Raw genomic sequence first — 20,517 nt, 5'->3', positions numbered from 1 at the left:
TTTTCTGTATTCTGCTAGTTCCTTTCTCAAACTAGTGTGACACCCATCACGTGGCTGCAGTTTTTACTCTCTTAAGACCAGTGTATGCACATGCACAGACGCACCACTGTTTTCTTTTAGGGCTGAGAATTGCAGCAGTGTAGTAAACTACAGAAAAGGGAATCTCTATTTTTTATAGAAAGCTTTTATTTGATAGATATAAATTTCATAAGTACAACTTTTGGATTATAGTGGTTCTTCCCCCCATACCTGCCCTCCCACCTCCAAACCATCCCACCTCCTCCCTCTCCCATCCCATTTTTCATTAAAATTCATTTTTAATTATCTTTATATACAGAAGAGCAACTCTATACTAAGTAAAGATTTCCACAGTTTGCATCCACACAAAGTATAAAGTACTGTTTGAAGACTAGTTTTACCATTAATTCTCATAGTACACACATTAAGGACAGAAGTCCTACATGCGGAGCAAGTGCACAGTGACTCCTGTTGTTGATTTAACAATTGACACTCTTATTTATGACATCAGTGATCACCCAAGGCTCCTGTCATGAGCTACCAAGGCTACGGAAGCCTCTCGAGTCCACAAACTCCTACATTATTTAGACAAGGCCATAGTCAAAGTGGAAGTTCTCTCCTCCCTTCAGAGAAAGGTACCTCCTTCTTTGATGGCCCGTTCTTTCCACTGGGATCTCAGTCACAGAGATCTTTCATTTAGGTCATTTTTTGCCAGAGTGTCTTGGCTTTTTCATACCTGAAATGCTCTCATGGGCTTTTTTGCCAGATCTGAATGAAAGCCCATATCTATCACGAGATATACTTACAAGGTAGCGGGGCTACCAAGATGACACATTTAAGAGGTTATCACACTGCATCTTTTACTTTTCTCTATGAACTTTCCACCCACAGTTTTAGCCTCTGAGAATCTTTTTTTTTCCTGCTTTAGCATTACTGGGAGGTTAATAGTAGGAGAGTTTTTCCAAATATCCCATCTACTGTATTGACCCATCTTTGTTTTGTAGGAAGCGTTTTTCTCCAAGAAGCATTTATGAGACTACTGAGTATGTGGCTCTGGGCTGTCACTCAGCCTGCAGAAATGGAGGTTTCGTTCTTTATGTTAGGAAGCTTTTGGTCAATGGGAGGTTCAGACAGGTGTTGCATAAAATTGCTCTGAGCGGAGGAAGCAAGAGGATAGGTACCTAGTTTTCAACTAAAGCTGTGTTCTACCTTATAGTCATGTATCAGACACTTGTTTGGTGATAAGCTTTGTGTTGTTATCATGGAGAAAATACCTTGCTTTTGTTTTCTTTTTTGATAGCTGGCTCAGAAAATTTTCAAGTGTGTTACCAGAAAGCTTGATTGACGTATTAAAGCAGGATCTTTATATGATACAAAAACCAGGGCTTTGACATTTATTTAGGTATAAAAATAGAAGTGAGGATTTTGTTACCCCCAGACACTGGGCTGAGGGGGCCTGTTCCCCTGCCCAGGTTTGGAAGGAAATGGGCCATTTCTGATTCACGCTGACCAAGTCAGCCTCCATTTTTCAGACCACGTTTTTTTGCTAGTTTGTTTGCTATATTGTTTCATTTCCTGAAACGTGTGGAAAACTCTGTTCTGGACTCTTAATGTGTAAATTATACATAAAGCCTTTCATTTCCTATCTTGAAGTACTTTCAGATGTAGAACCACTTTAAGAAGATCTGCTCCTGACCATGGCAAATTGAATCTGTCTTCAGCTTATGCCTTTGCTATGTCCTAAGATCCAATGGCTTTTTCTTACTAAGAATTTTAACAAACCTCAAGTAGGACTTTTCTCGTATCTTTCCTCCCCATTAACCAGCCCAATATGGAGCAGTGGCAAAAAAAGGCTCCCTTGAATGTAACTAGAATTAATTTTCACTGGACTGGACTGTCCAGTATCCTTGAATACTGCCTGAGATTTCACACTGTGTAGAATTAGCTAAACAGGGCTCCATCTGGAACGCTGGAATGTTAACACAGTTTTATACCCTTCAAGACATTGCTACTCACAGTCAATAAACTGCCTTTGATTACCTTTTGTGTGTGTGTGTGTATGTCTGTGTGTGTGTGTGTGTGTGTTTTGACAGGCAGAGTTAGAGAGACAGAGAGAAAGGTCTTTTTTCCATTGGTTCACTTCCCAAATGACCACTATGGCCGGCGTGCTACACCGATCTGAAGCCAGGAGCCAGGTGCCTCCTCCTGGTCTCCCATGTGGGTGCAGGGCCCAAGCACTTGGGCCATCCTCCACTGCCTTCCCGGGCCACAGCATAGAGCTGGACAGGAAGAGAGGTAACTGGGACAGAATCCAGCACCCCGACTGGGACTAGAACCCGGGATGCCGGCGCTGCAGGTGGAGGATTAGCCTAGTGAGCTGTGGTGCTGGATGCTTTTTTTTTTTTTTTAAAGATTTATTTATTTGAAGAGCAGAGTTACAGACAGAGGGAGAGACAGACAGAGAAGTCTTCTATTCCCTGATTCACTCCCCTGGCTGTGACGGCTAGAACTGGGCTGATCTGAAGCCAGGAGCTTCTTCCTAGTCTCCTGCGTGGGTTCAGGGGCTCAAGGACTTGGGCCATCTTCCACTGCTTTCCCTGGCCATCAGCAGGGAGCTGGGTCAGAAGTGGAGAAGCTGGGACTTGAACAGGTACACATATGGGATGCCGGTACTGCAGGCGGAGGCTTAACCTATGCCACAGCTCTGGCCCCTACCTTTTGTGCTTCTATAACAAAACAGAACTTTTTATTAGGGAAAGTTTCAAATATCTACAAAAATACAGTTCGGGGCAGGCATTTGGCATCTGGGTTAAGGCAACACATGGGACGCCCACATTCTGTATTGGAGTGCCTGTGTGTGAATCCTGGCTCTAGTCGCAATTACAGCTTCCTGCCAGTGCACATCCTGGGAGGCAACTGGAGATGGCTGAGGTGTTTGGGTCCTTGCCACTGACATGGGAGAGCTGGATTGAACTCTGGGCTCCTGGCTTTGGTGTGGCCTGGTAACCCACAACTTCGTTGTAGCCATGTGGGGAGTGAACCAGTACATTGGAGATCTCTGTCTCTCTGTCATTCAGATAAAGTAAGCGAATAAAAATTTAAAAACAAAAAGCAGACCAGTATAATGAACTCCGTGTACCCATCACCCAGCTCTAGCAGTCATCACATGGCCATTTTTATTTCTTCTTTACTTCCACTGCCTCTCTGCCCCACCCCAGCACTAGATTGTTTTGAAGTGTGTGCAGGACCTCATGGCATTTCATCAAATAATTGCAAGTGATTACATAAATCCTTACATAGTGTGATATGCATTAGCACATATTAGATAATGAATAGTATGTATCTCTAAAACATAAGGACTTAAAAATCAGTTCTGTCCTTGCATCTAAATTTTTAAAAATTTATCATTAGTTGTTGAAGAGTTATGTGTTTGAAAGGCAGGGTAACAAGAAGAAGGAGATGGAGGGAGGGAGGGAGCGAGAGAGGGAAAGGGAGATCTATCTGCTGGCTCACTTCCCAAATGGTTTTAACAGCTGGAGCTGGGCCAGGCTGAAGCCAAGAGCCAGAGGCTTTACCTGGATCTCCTACCTAGGTTCAGGGGTCCAAGGACTTGCGATCATTTTCCACTGCTTTCCCAGGCAAATTAGCAGGGAGCTGCAGGACTGGAACTGGCACCCTTATAGTATGCCAGTGTCACAGGTGGCAGCTTAGCCTGTTGCACCACAATGCTAGCCCTGTGAATTTAAATAAATAAATAAATGAATGAATGAATAAAAATTTATTTGAAGACAGAAATACAAGGAGAGAAAGAGAAAAAGAGAGAGGTATCTTCCATCTGCTGGTTTACTCCCCAAATAGCTACAATGGCCAGGGCTGAGACAGCCTGAAGCCAGAAGCTTCATCTGGTCTCCCACGTGGATGGCAGGGGCACAAGCACTTAGGCCATCTTTCACTGCTTTCCCAGGCCATTAGCAGGGAGCTGGACCGGATGTGGAGCAGCCGGGACATGAACTGGCCCCCATATGGGATTCCAGCATTGCAGGTAGCAGCTTAAACTGCTGTGCCATAACGCTGGCCCCTAAAATTTTTTAAATTCCTTTTGAAGCATAAAAATGCAGTTAGTGTTAAGGTTTTCCTAGTGATCTTATAATTTTTTTGAACTGTTGGTTTATTGCAATCAACAAGATTCAGTCATTGCTTTTATTGAGAGAGAAATTCTCTCTCTTTTCTTGAAGCTATGAATGTGATTATTTTCTTGGTCATGTTTAATATGACACAATACAATATTTTATTTTAGATTATTTTAAAATTCTAGAAATGCTAACATTATGTTCTTGTCATAAAATAACATATGCTTAGCCAAAAAAAAAAATGTTTAGGTGCCAGAAAATATATGAAGTCAAATATCATTTTTATTTCATCATCCCCAAATCACTGTTAACTGTTTAGGAGTATTTCCTACTAATCTGTATTTATTCAAGTGTACAGTTTTATGTATTAAGTATTCCTTGACTTTTTTTTAGCTTATAAAGTAGCTTAGATTTTTATTTTTTTGCTTTCTAATATAGATAATGTAAAGCTATAACTTTTCCTTTATGATGAGTTTATGTTATCATACAATTAGAAATATTTTTCAATTTCTATTGTGATTTCTTTTATGTATGTTTTGTTTGAAAATGTATTGCTTGGGGCTGGCACTGTGGTGCAGCGGGTTAACACCCTGGCCTGGAGCGCCGGCATCCCATATGGGCACCAGTTCTAGTCCTGGCTGCTCCACTTCTGATCCAGCTCTCTGCTACGGCCTGGGAAAGCAGTAGAAGATGGCCCAAGTCCTTGGGCCCCTGCACCTGTGTGGGAGACCCGGAAGAAGCTCCTGGCTCCTGGCTTTGGATTGGCACAGCTCCGGCTGTTGCGGCCATTTGAGGAGTGAACCATAGGATGGAAGACCTCTCTCTCGCTTGCTCGCTTTCTCTCTGCCTCTCCTCTCTCTCTCTCTGCCTCTACTCTCTCTGTGTGTAACTCTGACTTTCAAATAAATAAATCTTAAAATATATTGCTTGGGGCAGGGATTGTGCCTTAGCAAGTTAAGCCACTGCTTGGAATGCCTTCATCCTTCATTTGGAGTGTCTTGAAGTCCCAGCTATACCAAGATCCTGCTCCCTGCCAATGCACATCCTGAGAGGTGGCAGATGATGCCTCGAGTGCTTGAGTCTTTGCCATCCACATGGGAGATCTGGATGGAGTCTCTGACTTCTGACTTTGGCCTAGCCCAGCCTCAGCTGTTGTGGGCATTTTGGGAATGAACCAGTGAATGGAAGCTCACTGTCTCTGTCTCTCTCTCTGTTGCTCTTTCAAATAAATTTTTAAAAGTAAATAATAACCAAAAGGAAGAGGAAATATGCTGCTGAATTTCTAAAGATTTTGGCAATCTTCCAGGTATCTTATTACTGATTTCTTATTTAATATTCAGTATGTTTCGAATTTTTAAAATAGCATATGATTAGTTCTTAAAATTTTTATTTGGGAGGCAGAGAGAGATGGAGAGAGAGTGTGCTTCCATCTGTTGGTTCATTCCAAACACTCGGAACAGCTGGAGCTCAACTAGGTCAGAAGCTGCAAGTGGAGAACACAGTCTAGGTCTCCAGGGTGGATGACAGAATTGCAACTACTTTAACCCAAGTACTCCAGTGTGAGACATGGATGTCATAACTACTAGGCTAAATGCTTTTCCCTCTAATGTATAATGTATAATGTGTCATGTGCCCTTGAACAGTTTAATTTGCTGATGTTGGAAATAGTGATCTTTAAATGTCTGTTTGGGCATATCCACAAGCAAAAGAATGAAGTTGTACCCTCTTACCATGTTCAAAAATTAACTCAAGATGGATGAGAACCTAAAGAGAAGGAGTGAAACTAGAACTTTAAGGAAAGCATCGCTGTAGATCTCCATGAGCCTGGATTAGGAAATGGTATCTTAGGCAGTGCCACCAAGAGCATAAATAATGAAAGGGCAAAATTGATAAAAAGGACTTCATGACAATTAAAAATGCAGCATCAGGAAAAGTAAAAGACAAACACCAGGATAGGAAAAAATATTTGCAAACTATATATCTGATAAGGGACATGTGTCTAGAGTATATAAGAGCACTTACAACTCAATAGTAGAAAGATAACTAGGTTATAAAATGTGCCAAAGATTCTAAGTACACATTTCTCAAAGAAGGTATGCAAGTGGCCAATAAGCACATGAAAAGATGTTCAGACCATTGCCCATAAGGAAAATACAAATAAAGACCCCAGTGAGATACTAATTTGTATCCGACTATAGAATTACTGTAATTAAACATAAAAAAAAATCTGTACAAGTGTCCTGATTGTGAAAAAATCAAAACTCTTATATACTGCTGATGGTTATGTAAAATGGTACAGCTGCTCTGGAAACCAGTGTAGAATTCCTTACATGATTGGATGTAGAGTTATTGCATGACCCAGTCATTTCACTCCTAGGTATATACCTAAATGATGTGTTCACAAATGTTCACAGCAGAATTATCCAGATAGCCAAAAAGTGGGAGCAACCCAAATGCCCATCAGCTGAGGAATGGATAAATCAGCTATGATCTCTGCATGTAATAGAATCTTGGCAGTGAAGGGAATGAAGTGCTAACCTGTACTACAAGACAGGTGAGCCTTAAAAGCATCATTCTGAGTGAAGAAAGCCATTCACACAAGAGCACATTTAAAAGCTTCATTTGTATGAAGTGTGCAGAATTGACAAATCTGTAGAGACAAAGTAGATAAGGGTTGCTAAGGGTTGGGGATGGTGCTGCTAGGGGTGTGGAGGGTGACGACTAAAAGGTGTGGGATGATGAAAATGTTCTAAAACTGATTGCAGTGGCTGCGCAAGTCTATGAACATACTAAAAGCTGTTGAAGTGTATGCATACTTTAAATGGATAAGTTGTATGATGTGTGAATTATATCTCCATGAGGCTATTACAGAATAAACAAGGGAACTAAAAGCACTGACAACTCAGGATTGAAGCCCTTTAAAAAGGCATTTAAAGACGTGACTTTTGAAAAAGAGATGCTCGGGTGGAATGAAGCGATTGGAATCATTCAAGTCCACTAGGCAAGTCAGCATAGAAGAGCTTAGCATGCTGACAGAATGTTTTTTGAACATAGTTTTCAAATGACTGTGATGTTAACAGGAGAATGAAGTTTAAGTTTAGTGTCTGCCTAATCAAAAAACAAAACAAAGGTGAGGTCTAGTTGATTGACAGTGCCATCATATCCTATTCTTACTGATTTGTTTCTTCTCTTTTGGCAGTTTTTGCTTCAGATATTTTAGAGTTCTATGCTTAGTTGCTAGACACTTAGGATTATTATGTCTTCCAATGAACCAGGCCCTCTTATCAGTATGAAACAACCCTGTTTGTATTTGGTTGTACAACTTGCCCTGAAATTTGCATTTGTCAGACATTAATTTAGCTATAGCAACTTTCTTAAACTTAAGGTGTCATGTATGCATTTTATATCATTTCCCCATTATGAATTCCAGTGTTTCCAGTGATTATTGAAACAAGTTGAACTTTTTTTTTTCTGATTGATTTATTTGAAAGGCGGGATTGCAGAGAAGGAAAGGAGTCTTCCATCTGCTGGTTCACTCCCCAAATGGCTGCAATGGCCAGAGCTAGGCCAATCTGAAGCCAGAAGCCTGGAGCTTCTTCAGGGCCTCCCACGTGGGTACAGGGACTCAAGGACTTGGGCCATCTTCTGCTGCTTTCCCAGGCCATAGCAGAAAGCTGGATGGAAGTGGAGCAGCCAGGACTCGAACTGGTGTCCATATGGGATGCTGGCACTGCAGGTGGTGGCTTTACCCACTATGCCATAATGCCAGCCCCGATCTTGTTTTATTTATTCTATCGACTTTATACAGAAATATTTATTTTTTTAATCACCTGAGCATTTTAAAGAGAATCCCTGGTACTATGACTCATTTTATGTGTATATTGTTCTCCAAATAGGAAAAATTTAACAAAATTACTAGGCCATCATTATATTTAACAAGCCTGATTATTTCATAATCTTTCAAATGTTTTTTGTGCTCTGTTTCCTTGACTACCTGTAAGTACTTGGGAAAATTAAGATATTTTTATGTCATCGAAATAATATTGTGCTGATTTCTGAAATTTTCATGTTTCATTATTTTTTTATATTGTGTTCAGTAATTCTCTAGGTATATCTATAGGCTATATGATGATCTATGAAAAAATTATTTTGGAACTGTATACATTTGATAAACACTGTGTCCTTGATCCCCTTAACCCATTAAGTCCCAAATTTTCAATTCTGCGAATATTTCAATAACATACTTAATTCAAAGTTACTATGAGTGGTATATTTATGGTTCAGTTGTCTTGATAGGGTTGATAGGATGATGGACCACAATGGGTTAAAGTAATTTGCATTGCCATTTATGATAAAGTTCTGAAAGGTTTGGCAGTAGTTACCTTGATTTAACCAAAAATTGTCTAAATTTATTTGACCACACTGTCTGTCTGTTTTTTATATAATATCTGTTAGCCAAAATACATTTGGGAAATGTTGTTCTAGGCTGGTGAATGCAGCCTCTGTGTAGCAAAATAGAAATACTTCATTTTTATTTCAGTTAATTAAATAATTATCTGTCCATATGGCATTAGCATCATTATCAAATAATACCTATTTTTATTTTCAAATAATCTGCTTAATGTTGGTAGTGTAGTGAAACAGGTCATCTTCCTCAGAACCTTATATTTTGAAAATACTTCATCATGTAGTATAAGCAAATTAAATATAAGCATATTGTTTTTCCATAAGAAAGATAATTGCTCAAGAAAAATAGCTATTCATCAGAATCCCTCTGTAAGGAAAGATAAATCATTAATATTGCACTAAAAGGGAATCTAGAAATTAGATGTGTAGAAATCAAGGAAATATATAGCCCAGAAGAGAAGAATGAACAATTAGGTTGTGTCTTATTTGTGCACAATTGGCTAAATGTGGCTTTTAAAGCCTTTACAATGATGACATTTGTGGACATAGTTACACATGGTTTGCATTTCTGTGTCTTCTTAAAATATGTTCATTTTACAAACAGATAGGAACAGTTAACATAATTTAGCGGAGGCTGCTTGCCCCAACCAAGGAAATGATTTTCCATTCTGTGCCTCTCTTCTGCTCACCCTGTGACATGGGAGTGACAAAGGAGCCCCTAGGCCCTGGTGCGCTAGCAGATCTGCATCTTACCCTCTAGTACAGTTCAGTAGACATCTGCCCCCAGCCTTTGTCCCCATAACCACAACAGTCCTCCAGAATGGATTAGCTGGTTGCCCGGGCATCTCTGGTCTTTACCCAAATGTACTTCCAAAAGCTTGTGGAAATTTGAATGAAAAGATAAGTTTATTTTTGTTCAGAATATTTTGAAATCTGTGCATCATTTTTTCTCCACAATATCCATGAACTTTAAAAGCAATTATTTGAGGGGCTGGTGCTGTAGTAGGCTAAGCCTCTGCCTGCTGTGCCGGCATCTCATATGGACACCAGTTCATGTCCCGGCTGCTCCTTTTCTGACCCAGCTCGCTGCTATGGCCTGTGGAAGTAGTAGAAGGTGGCCCAAGTCCTTGGGCCCCTGCACCCTGTTGGGAGACCCAGAAGAAGATCCTGGTTTCGGATTAGCTCAGCTTCAGCCACTTTGGCCATTTGGAGAGTGAACCAGTGATGGAAGACCTTTATCTCTGTTTCTCCCTCTCTCTCTCTAACTCTGCCTCTCAAATAAATAAATAAAATATTTTAAAAATTTAAATAAAAAAATTGTTTATGTGACAGAGAAAAACACAGAGCCCTCATTTTCTGATTCATTCCCCAAAGGCCAGCAACTGAATCTGGGCCCCAGGAACCCAGTTCAAGTCTCCCACATGGGGGCAGGACCCAACTACTTATGTCATCACCTCGTGGCACACTCACAGAAAGTTGGGATCGGTAGTGGGACTGGAACTTGAACCCAGTCACTCTGATAGGAGATGTGGTCCATAATGCCTGCCCCTAAGAACTTACTGCTAGAATGAACCCCTGCCCTCATGAACCTTTTAAAGACTTGTTGGGTTGCATAAACACTGTGGAGATGGCTCTTTTCTCTGTGGGACTACAGAGGTAATTTTTCTCCTTTACTTACAGTCAAATTACAACTTCAAGCAGAAGAGAGAGGAGTTGTATCCATCAAAGGTGTGTGTGCAAACCGTTACCTTGCTATGAAGGAAGATGGAAGACTGCTGGCTTCTGTAAGTAATGCTGTCTTTTTTTGTAGTTTTTTTCTGTTAGCTTTTATTACTGCACTGACATTTATTAAATCTTTGTTAAGGATTTTTACATGTGCTATATTATTTAATCTTCCTGTTCAGCCTATAAAATAGAAAAGTATTCTCGTTGCTTCACAGATGAAAAACTAAACTCTTGAGAGAGTAAAGTAACCAAGAAAACAGTTTACGGGCTGGCTCTGTGGCGTAGCAGGTTGAGCCTCTGCCTGCAGCGCCAGCATCCCACTGGTTCAAGTCTTGGCTGTTCTACTTCTGCTGCTTCAAGTCTTCTTGGCTGTTCTACTTCTGACCCAGTTCCTTGCTAATAACCTGGGAAAGTGGTGGAAGATGGCCCAAGTATTTGGGCACACATGTGGGAGACCTGGAAGAAACTCTGGGCTCCTGGCCTTACCCTGGTCTAGCCCTGGCCATTGCAGAGTGACAGAAGGAGAGAGAGATTTTCCATCTGCTGGTTCAGTCCATAAATTTAGGGAGATTATCAGTTGAGAATGGGTTTTTAACTTGGTTACAAATGCTAGCTTTGTCATTTATTAGGTTTGTGTTCTTAGGCAAATTATTCTGAGTTGGTTTTCTTACTTTTTTTTTTTAATGTTTTGTCACAGCTGTTCGGGAGTCCTATTTTCTCTCTACTAGTGCACACATCCTGCCAGCTTTACCTTTATTATCATAAACAGGATTGCATACCTCCTCAGCATACACAAAGCATAGAAATTGGCATGGAAAATAAAGAGGAATGAAAAATGCAGTTCCTATTTCTGTCTCCTAAGGAGAGAGAAGTGTGTGTGGGGTGTGCAGGCATGTGTGCATACCATAGCCGTTATACCAAAGCCTGGGACCCATTCTAGTCTCTAACTCCTCCCACAAAAGGGATATAATAGTGGAGAGAAACTGTGGTGTTTTGAGCTATATAGTTTCTGAATGAAGGCTTTTGGATTTCTGAAGATGCTGAAACAAACAAAAAAGGCATATATCAGCAATCTTAATTTCAGATTGATTATCTGACAAGGATATGTTTATGTTGACATTATCAGTTGATGCTATTTTTGCAAGATAAATAACAAGTTGGTGTAGTGACTCTCAATTTTTGTTCTTGGCATTGAATCAATTTCAGAATCTTGAAGAATTGCCTGTGGGGCTAGCATTATGTCATGGCTGGTTAAGCTGTCGTCGACATCCTATATGGGTACCTGTTTGTTTCCTGGCTGCTCCACTTCCTATCCAGCTCCCTGCCAATGGCCTGGGAAAAGCAGTGAAAGATAGTCAAAGTATTTGGGTCCCTGCCACCCACATGGGAGACCTGGAGGGAGTTCCAGCCTCCTGGCTTCAGGCTGGCCCATTCCTGGCCATTATGGCCATTTAGGGAGTGAATCAGTGGTTGGAAAATTGGTCTCTTTATTTCTCTTTGTCAGTCTCTCCCTCTCTCTCAGTAACTCTAACTTTAAAATAAATAAATAAATTTTTTGAAAAAAAAAAAAAGCCAATAATTAGATTTATACAACTGAATATCAGATGGTCTCTGCTGTTAATGAGTCACAATGGGGAAGCAGAATAGTATATATCAGTTTTTGTAATCATGTTAAGGTTTTGAGAAATTACTTTTTCTTTTTTTAAAAAAATATTTATTTGGAAGGCAGAGTTACAGAGAGGCCGAGGTGTGGGGGGTGGGGGAGAGAGAAGTCTTCCATCTTCTGGTTCACTCCCTAAATGGCCACAATGACTGGAGCTGGGCTGGTCCAAAGCCAGGAGCTTCTTTGGGTCTCTCATGCAGATACAGGGGCCCAAAGACTTGGGCCATCTTCCACTGCTTTCCCAGGCCATAGCAGAGAGCTGGATTGGAAGTAGAGCAGCCAGAATTTGACCCAGTACCTGGATGGGATGCCGGCGCTGCAGGTGGTGGCTTTTACCCACTCTGTCATAGCTCTGGCCCTGAGAAATTACTTTTCAATTTTGCATGTATGTGTAGCAATAAGAAGTGCTGTGATGTCTGAAAGGAAGTGATTAAACTTAACCTAGAATTGAGGAAGATGTTATATAAATAGGATTTTAAACTTTTTTTTTTTATTTGAAAGGCAGACAACCTTTCATTTGCTGATTCACTCTCTAAATGCCCACAACACCCAGAGCTGGGCCAGGCTGATGCCAGGAACCCGGAACTCCATTCGGGTCTCCCATGCAGGTGGCACAGACAAGTCACCATCGCTACTGCCTCCCAGGCTGCGAATTAGCAGGAAGCTGGAACCAAGAGCCAACACTTAAACCTAGGCACTCCAATATGGGGGTGCAGCCATACCAAGTGTCATCTTAAATATTTGTTTATTTGCTTATTTGATAGGCTGTGTGACAGAGAGAGAGAGAGCCAGAGATCTTCCATCCACTGGTTCACCTCCCAGATGGCTGCAATTTTAGGTCCTGAAGAGGAAGCAGTTCACCTGGTAGTTAGGGAGTATAAGGAGTAAGAATGAAGGAATGGATAATTCTAGACATAACACATGCAAAGGCCTAGATACAGAAAACTGCCTGGGGTTACATTCAGATGATGAGAACCTGGCGATGACAATAGGACAGAGAGCACTGCATGAAGTGCTAGCACCTGCGGTTGATTAGATTTAGGAGTGAAGTCGAGGCAGGCAGCAAAGATGGCTCCTAGGTTTCTGGTTTTGATGAGAAGGTAGAAAAAGGGGAAGGAGGAGAAGAGCATGTTTTAGGGAAGATGGAAAGTTTAAATTTGGATGCATTTAGTTTGAGTTGGCTAAGGGAAAGCCAGGTGAAGGTGGTTACTAGGTAGTTGGGATTGTAAATCTGGGGTTTGAAGAAGAGATCTGTGTTGCTTTACGATGTGGGTGTCATCAGTCTGTAGGCATTAGTTAATCAGCGGGATGGATGAATTTTCCTAGGTAAAAAATGTAGGTCTAAAAGACTGACAACATGAGACTTTCACTTCGACTCTGTTGCCCTTTCTAGCAGTGTGTTGTCATATCCAGAAGTGATGTAAAATGTTGGGAATCGTACTAGAGCAATATTTTAAATATTTCCTAGAACAGTTAACCAAGAAAAAATTTTGGATGACCTTGATAACTGTGGTGGAATGAACAAGAAGGGTTTCCAACCTTACCGTTTTTACCTTAGAAAATGACAAAACACTGTGGCTTCTGGTGTTTGTTTCACTACCAACAGAGGGAGTGGTAGAGAAAAGAAAAAAGATACATGCAACGTTTGCATCTATTACAACTACCTCTGGACAATACCAGTAAAAAGGTCAGAAAGCCACAGACTTTTCTACATCTGACTTCATCTGGCTCATTGAGTGCCTTGAGATTAATGATTACTCTGGTTTTATAGTTACTGAGAGGAGAAGATCCAGTGACCTAGTAATCATAGTGACCTGGGATGATAGTCTTCAGATGGGTTGTTAGCTCCAGAACATAGGCTGGAATATCAGTATTACCATAGTGATAAAAAGGCTCAGAACTGTCAAAAGTGATAGAAGCAGAAGCCATTCTACATTGAAGTGCATCTGTGAAACAACTTGGGGACATATACAAGAAGACAAGTTAAAGAACTGTAGACCTGAAAACTGAACCGTTGTCTCATTCTTACAGAATTCTGTGCAAGTTAGAATTCAGAGTTGACTTTTTCTGCAAATAGGCATTGAGCTTCCTAAACTGTTGAATCTGTACCATCAGAAGCATAATGTGCTCAAAAATAGTGTTTTCTAGTTTATTCTTTAGTCCCAAAGGAATTTCCATAAGATTATGGTCATAGCATTTTATTTAGTCCACCATGTATTTCTGTCTTTGTGGGTATGTGTTAACTTTCCTGAGGCAATAGATTCCCACCAGGTTGATGCAATCTGAATTAATTTAACAGTGCATAGAAACTTATCACAAACTCTCTGTAGGGACAAAGCCTCAGCTGTTAAACATAAATTGAAAATTCAGGATTTATCTGTCTCCTTTATGGAATAGGACCAGCCAAAATCCAGTTGTTGTAACTGCTTATTACGTATGTTCCAGCTCCCATCATAGAGCCTACTCTTGCCAAGTTCCCGAATTAATCCCTAGTTGTACAATCCAATTTGTGTGGCTTGCTGCCATGCCTTTTCAGCAGCAGTCTCATCGGTTTTAAACTGGTGTGGAGGGGCTGTGTCAGTCCTCAGATGACGAAGGAATCATCAATTAATGCTTAAAGGGGTGGGCTAGGTGTTGCACTAAGTCGCATATTTCTCTCTGAGTCAGATCCATACACGGGGATCTGTTAACAATAACTTCTGGTGTCAGTCCAGTATTCTGATCTGGGGCTGCGTTTGGGACTGCAGATGTGCCTTGTAACCCCGGGGAAACTGGGCTTTATGAATTTGCACTTGCCAAAGTCATAAAACCTCCCATTCTTTTTCCACTTGGCCCCATTTCAGACTGCTTTGTTAATGGCATGTCCCTGGGTGCTTTTGCATTTTAATCTGTGTGTGATTTCTGCAGTGATTTGAAAACATGCCAATTTCCTCTTAGAATACTCTAGATAAATAAAATATTTTGTTTCTAAGAGTCATGTTAGGTTGATTATTACCAGAGTATGAGAAAAGACTAATCTGTGTACCAATATTTTTCTGGCAACACTTTCATTATTAATGTCATGAATGCTTTCAGGTTAGAGACTTCTTGTTGTTGAAAACGTTTCTTAAATGTCTTTTCTCTCCTGTCAAAGCTAGTAAATGTGAAAGTTCAAACAGTAGCTATATTTAATTACCAAAGCCTATCTATGGAGGTTGAAATTGAATAGTTCTTTAATACACAACATATTCCTTACTCAGTTCCATAGCAGGATAAGTTTTGTTGCTATGAGCAACAGAAGCCCAGAACAAATATTAGGATTTATGATTTCTTAAGTACTCTTAAGGTTGTAGATTTTTTAAAAAACTTACATAAAATGAATTTAATTGTGGTTTTAAATTTAAGTCACCAAACTCAGTGTTGTGTTACCAATGGTATGATAGAATTTGGTCTTTGTGAGAAGGTTGCATGGTATTTCATATATAATAATAGAGATCATGTTACCTGAACAAAATAGCTCCGTACTAGAAGGTAACTTGTATTGATGTACAGTTGTGAAATATGAAATAAGTTATTTATATTCTCTGAGGATATGGAGTTACTTTTTTATAAAAGTAAAAGACTTATAGAATAACTTTTTTAGTTGAGGGACCTTCATAATAAAATGAGAGCCACAATACAGTTCAGTAGGGAAAGTAGATTTTTGAGGATTCAGCCATCCTAATTGACAATCTATACTGACCAAGCTTGTTAGAAATACACAGTTGAACAGGAATGTCTATCATTTTTGAGGCTAAATACTAGGAAAATTTACTATTTAATAAGAATTACTGCTTTTATAAATCAGTATGAAAAATTTCACACAACTCATTTGTAAGATTCAGAACAAATTTACTTTTAACTTTTCATAATTTCTGTGTTTCATTTTTGTTCTGAAATACTCAGCCTTGGTACTAACATCATGTCTGTTTTTAATTCTCAGAAGTGGTGTAAGCAAAAGCATATTAGGATTACTATTGAGCTATTGAGCAAATTCCTTTATGAGCCAAAACTGCAAAAATCAAAGTACTGTAAAAGAATAAACAACTCAGAAAACAGACCAAAGGGAAGTGGCCGTAAGGTTCAGATCTACAATTTAGCCGTGGACAGGAATCGTGAGGCCAGTGTGCAAGGTGAGGGTGGTAGGGAAGGGGTTGAAGACTTGGGGAGTGAAAGGAAAATTTGCTTACTTTTTTTCTTATTGTATACACAGGCTGTTGGAGATTGGGGGCGGGGGCCTTAAAGATACTCTTTCTCAATTGTGTTTTACAGAGGAGGAGAGTCAAGCCCAGAGAAGTGGTAACTTGGTCCAGGTTTGTTAGGGATCAAGGCAAGCTTGGAATCCAGGTTTCCTGGGCCACAGCAGATATTCACAGATGCCAAGTTAGGATAGTCAGACTTTGGAATGGGCCATCTGATGTAGTTGCCTCAGAGATTAAGCAGTCCATGAAGTTAAATCGGATTCTGTATGTCATTTGCTACTCTGGACTTTCCCTGAACCTAGTTCTCTAGTTCACATTTATTTTTTAAATATCACTGGATTGTGTTTTTGTTCTCAGCTAGCTAAAATAGTTTGATTGTTCATTAAGTTAGTAAATATTTATTGACCGCTTACTATATGCCAGGCTTGGATACAGCAGTAAATACAGGAGATGAAAATCCTCACAGGGCCATTTACTCTTTGATAAAACAAAGTGATCTATCTATCTGCCTGTGAATGACTTAAATTTGGGCATGGTTGATGAGCACAAAAAAATGAGGTACTTTTATTTTCATATTATAGCTAGAGTTAATGTATTGTTACTTGAGAAATTTATTTCTTCTGGTAGTACTTGTAGGTGGCTTTAGGGACAGTGTTTTGGAGTTTTGGACAGTGTTTTTTTTTGTTGTTTTTTTTTTTTTTTTTTTTTTTTTTTATGACAGGCAGAGAGAGTTGGACAGTGAGAGAGAGAGAGAGAGAGAAAGGTCTTCCTTCTGTTGGTTCACCCCCCAAATGGCTGCTACGGCCGGTGCACTGCACTGATCGGAAGCCGGGAACAAGGTGCTTCCTCCTGGTCTCCCATGGGGTGCAGGGCCCAAGCACTTGGGCCATCCTCCACTGCCTTCCCTGGCCACAGCAGAGAGCTGGACTGGAAGAGGAGCAACCAGGACAGAATCCACCGCCCCAACCAGGACTAGAACCCAGGGTGCCGGCGCCGCAGGCAGAGGATTAACCTAGTGAGCTGCGGCGCCGGCCTTTAGGGACAATTTTTTTAAAAAAAGATTTTTAAAGTTTTTAATTGGCACAATACTTATATTTTTGTAGTACAGTGCAATAATCCTATACATGTAAATAATGTGTAATGAGCAAATAAGGGTAAGTTTTATTTATATTTTTTTCATTAAATTTTAGCATTAGAATAGTTCTGGGTTTATAGAAAAGTTGTAAAGATAGTACAAAGAATTTCTATATACGCCACACAGTTTCTATTACTGAGATAGTCTTGTCATAACTAATGACTGAATGCTAATAAATTCTTATTAGCTAAAGTTCATACTTTATTCACATTACTCAGGGTTTTGTTTTTTTTTTTTTTTTTTTTAAACCAAATGTCCTTTTTCTGTTCCAGGATCTCATCCAGGATACCAGATTTCATCATCATGTCTCTTTAGTTTCCTTAGACCATGACAATTTCTTAGACCTATTTTGATGACTTTGATAGTTTGAGGAGCTCTGGACATGTGTTTTTTAGAATGCCCTTCAATTCAGTCTTGCCTGATGCTTTCCTCCTGGTTAAACAGAGGTGACAAGTGTCTAGGAGGGAGACCACAGCTGTAAAGCACCACTTCCAGGATGTCATATACGGGGCCATGCCGTCCTCATGACTCAACACTAGTGATGTTAACTGTGCACCTGGATGAGATAGCATTTGTTTTCTCTCTAAAGTTACTCTTGCCTTCCCTTTAGAGTCCATCCACTTTGGAAGGAATTTCCCATGCACAGTGCATATTTAAAGGAGTATGGTTTGCTGTACATCCTTGATGGGACAGAAGTTACTTATACAAAATGGAATTACTTTGCATGGGAAATTTGTCTATTTTCCTCCATGTATTTATTCAGTAATCCTTATCAGTGTACATCCATAGAATTTTTTTTAAAGATTTCTTTATTTGAAAGGCAGAGTTACAGAGAAGCAGAGGCAGAGAGAGAGAGAAAGGTCTTCTGTCGCTCCCCCATTTGTGGAGGAACGACACTGGACCCTGCGCTGTTCTTTTTGCCTGGCCCTTCCCGGGTTTGCTGCTGCTCCCCCGCTCGCGGAGGAATGATGCCGTCCTGGGTTAGCTGCCGCCCCCCCCCCCCCCCCCCCCGCCTCCGTGAAGGGGCGGCACCCCCACCGCTTTCTCCGCTTCTGCAGAGCAGCAGCACACCACCGGCCGGCTCTCTCAGGGGCTGCTCAGATGTTCCTCAGATGTTCCTGGTGCATGTTGTTTCTCTCCTCCTCCATAGTCCTCTTCCACCAATCCCAACTCTGCTACCCACACGCTGAGCACGCTGCTCTCCTCCAATCAGGAGCAGGATCAGCTCCTGCAGCTTATCAGTCAAACTGGTGAGGCAGCTGTGTAGAAGTTGTTTGCTGTCTCTCAGTGCCATATGGTGGGAGATCAGATGCATAGAATTAGTCCTAGTTCCAGTAATTTAGTCTAGTCTCAGTTGCTCCCCACAGTCTTCCATCTGCTGGTTCACTACCCAGGTGGCCACAATGCCTGGAGCTGTGCCGATCAGGAGCCAGGAGCCTCTTCCAGGTCTCACAACGGGTGCAGGGACCCAAGGACTTGGGCCATCTTCTACTGCTTTTCCAGGCCATAGCAGAGAGCTGGTTCAGAAGTAGAACAGCCAGGACTTGAACTAGTGCCCATATGGGGTGTTGGCACTGCAGACTGGGGCCTTTACCTGTTCTGCCACAGTGCCGGCCCCTCCATAGATCTTTAGTATAAAATAAATTGGGTTACAATTTAATAACTATATTATTTATCTCATTGCTCAAATAGTTCCAGCTCTGGCCACTGGCAGCTCCCTAAGTTGGCTCCTATACTTTTTTTTTTCTTTCCCCTTAGAAACCTTTTATTTAAGGAATAAAAACTTCATGCATTTCATAAGTACAACTTTAGGAACATAGCGATTCTTCCCATCCACTCTCCCACCCCTCTTCTTCCGTCGCCTATTCCAATTCTTATTGTTTATTAAGATCTATTTTCAATTAACTTTAGACACATGATTAACTCTTATTAATTAAAATTCAACAAATAGTATTAAAAAAACTGTTCCTCATAGTCAAGACAAAGAGCTGTTCAAAGTCATTGCATATCAAAGTGTCAATTTCACTACTATAGATTACCTTTTAGGTGTGCAACTAGTTATTACAGTTCAGGGAAAACATGATATTTGTCCTTTTGGGACTGACTTATTTCACTAAGTATGATGGTTTTCAGTTTCATCCATTTTGTTGCAAATGACAAGATTTCATTTTTTATACCGCTGTGTTGTATTCCATGGTGTACATATTCCATAATTTCTTTATCCAGTCTTCAGTTGACAGACATTTGGGTTGATTCATATCTTAGTTGTTATGAATTGAGCTGCAGTAAATATAGAGGTACAGATAACTCTTTCATATGCTGATTTTACTTCCCTTGGGTAAATTCCCAGGAGTGGGATGGCTGGGTCATATGGTAGGTCTGTATTTAGATTACTGAGGTATCTCTATACTGTCTTCTACAATGGCTATACAAGTTTACATTCCCACCAACAGTGGATTAGGGTACGTTTTCCTCCATGTCCTCACCAGCATTTGTTGTTTGTTAATTTATGTATCAAAGTCTTTGTAACTGGGATAAAATTAAACCTCATGTGGTTTTGATTTGTATTTCCCTGATGGCTAGTGATCCTGAGCATTTTTTTCTTGTGTCTATTGGCTATTTAGATTTCTTCTTTTGAAAAATGCCTGTTTAAGTCCTTTGCCCAGTTTGTAACTGGGTTTTCTGTTTTGCTGTTGTTGAGTTTCTTGATTTCATTATATATTCTGCTTATTAAACCTTTTTCACTTGTATAGTTTTCAAATAATTTCTCCCATTCTGTTGGTTGCCTCTTTGCTGAATGTTTCTTTTGCAGTGCAGAAGCTTTTCAATTTGATGTAATCCCATTTATCAATTTTGGCTCTGATTTCTTGTGCCTCTGGGGTCTTTTTCAAGAACTCTGACTATGCCAATGTCTTCAAGGTTTCCCCTATGTTCTTTAATAATCTGATGGATGGTATTGGGTCATAGATTTATGTGTTTGATCCATTTTGAGTGGTTTTGTGCGAAGTGTAAGGTAGGGGTCTAGCTTCATACTTCTGCACCCAGAAATCCAGTTTTCTAAGTACAATTTGTTGAAGACACTGTCCTTGCTCAGGGATTGGTTTTGGCTCCTTTGTCAAAGATAAGTTGGTTGTGGATGCATGGGTTGATTTCTGGTGTTTATATTCTGTTCCATTGGTCTATCAGTCTGTTTTTGTACAAGTGCCAAGCTGTTTTGAT

General features: G+C 40.4%; 1 protein-coding gene across 1 annotated transcript in view; it reads left to right on the top strand.

Annotated features, from left to right (window-relative positions):
- Positions 1-20,517, top strand: part of FGF2 (fibroblast growth factor 2) — an 89,512-nt gene that overhangs the window by 42,755 nt on the left and 26,240 nt on the right. Inside the window, exon 2 of the mRNA XM_002717238.5 lies at positions 10,236-10,339. Coding sequence (XP_002717284.2) covers positions 10,236-10,339 — 104 coding nt within the window. The remainder of the gene's footprint in view (positions 1-10,235; positions 10,340-20,517) is intronic.

Source organism: Oryctolagus cuniculus, chromosome 8 (assembly GCF_964237555.1).
Source record: "Oryctolagus cuniculus chromosome 8, mOryCun1.1, whole genome shotgun sequence".
Classification (NCBI taxonomy): domain Eukaryota; kingdom Metazoa; phylum Chordata; class Mammalia; order Lagomorpha; family Leporidae; genus Oryctolagus; species Oryctolagus cuniculus.
This window is presented reverse-complemented; position numbering and strand designations above follow the sequence as displayed.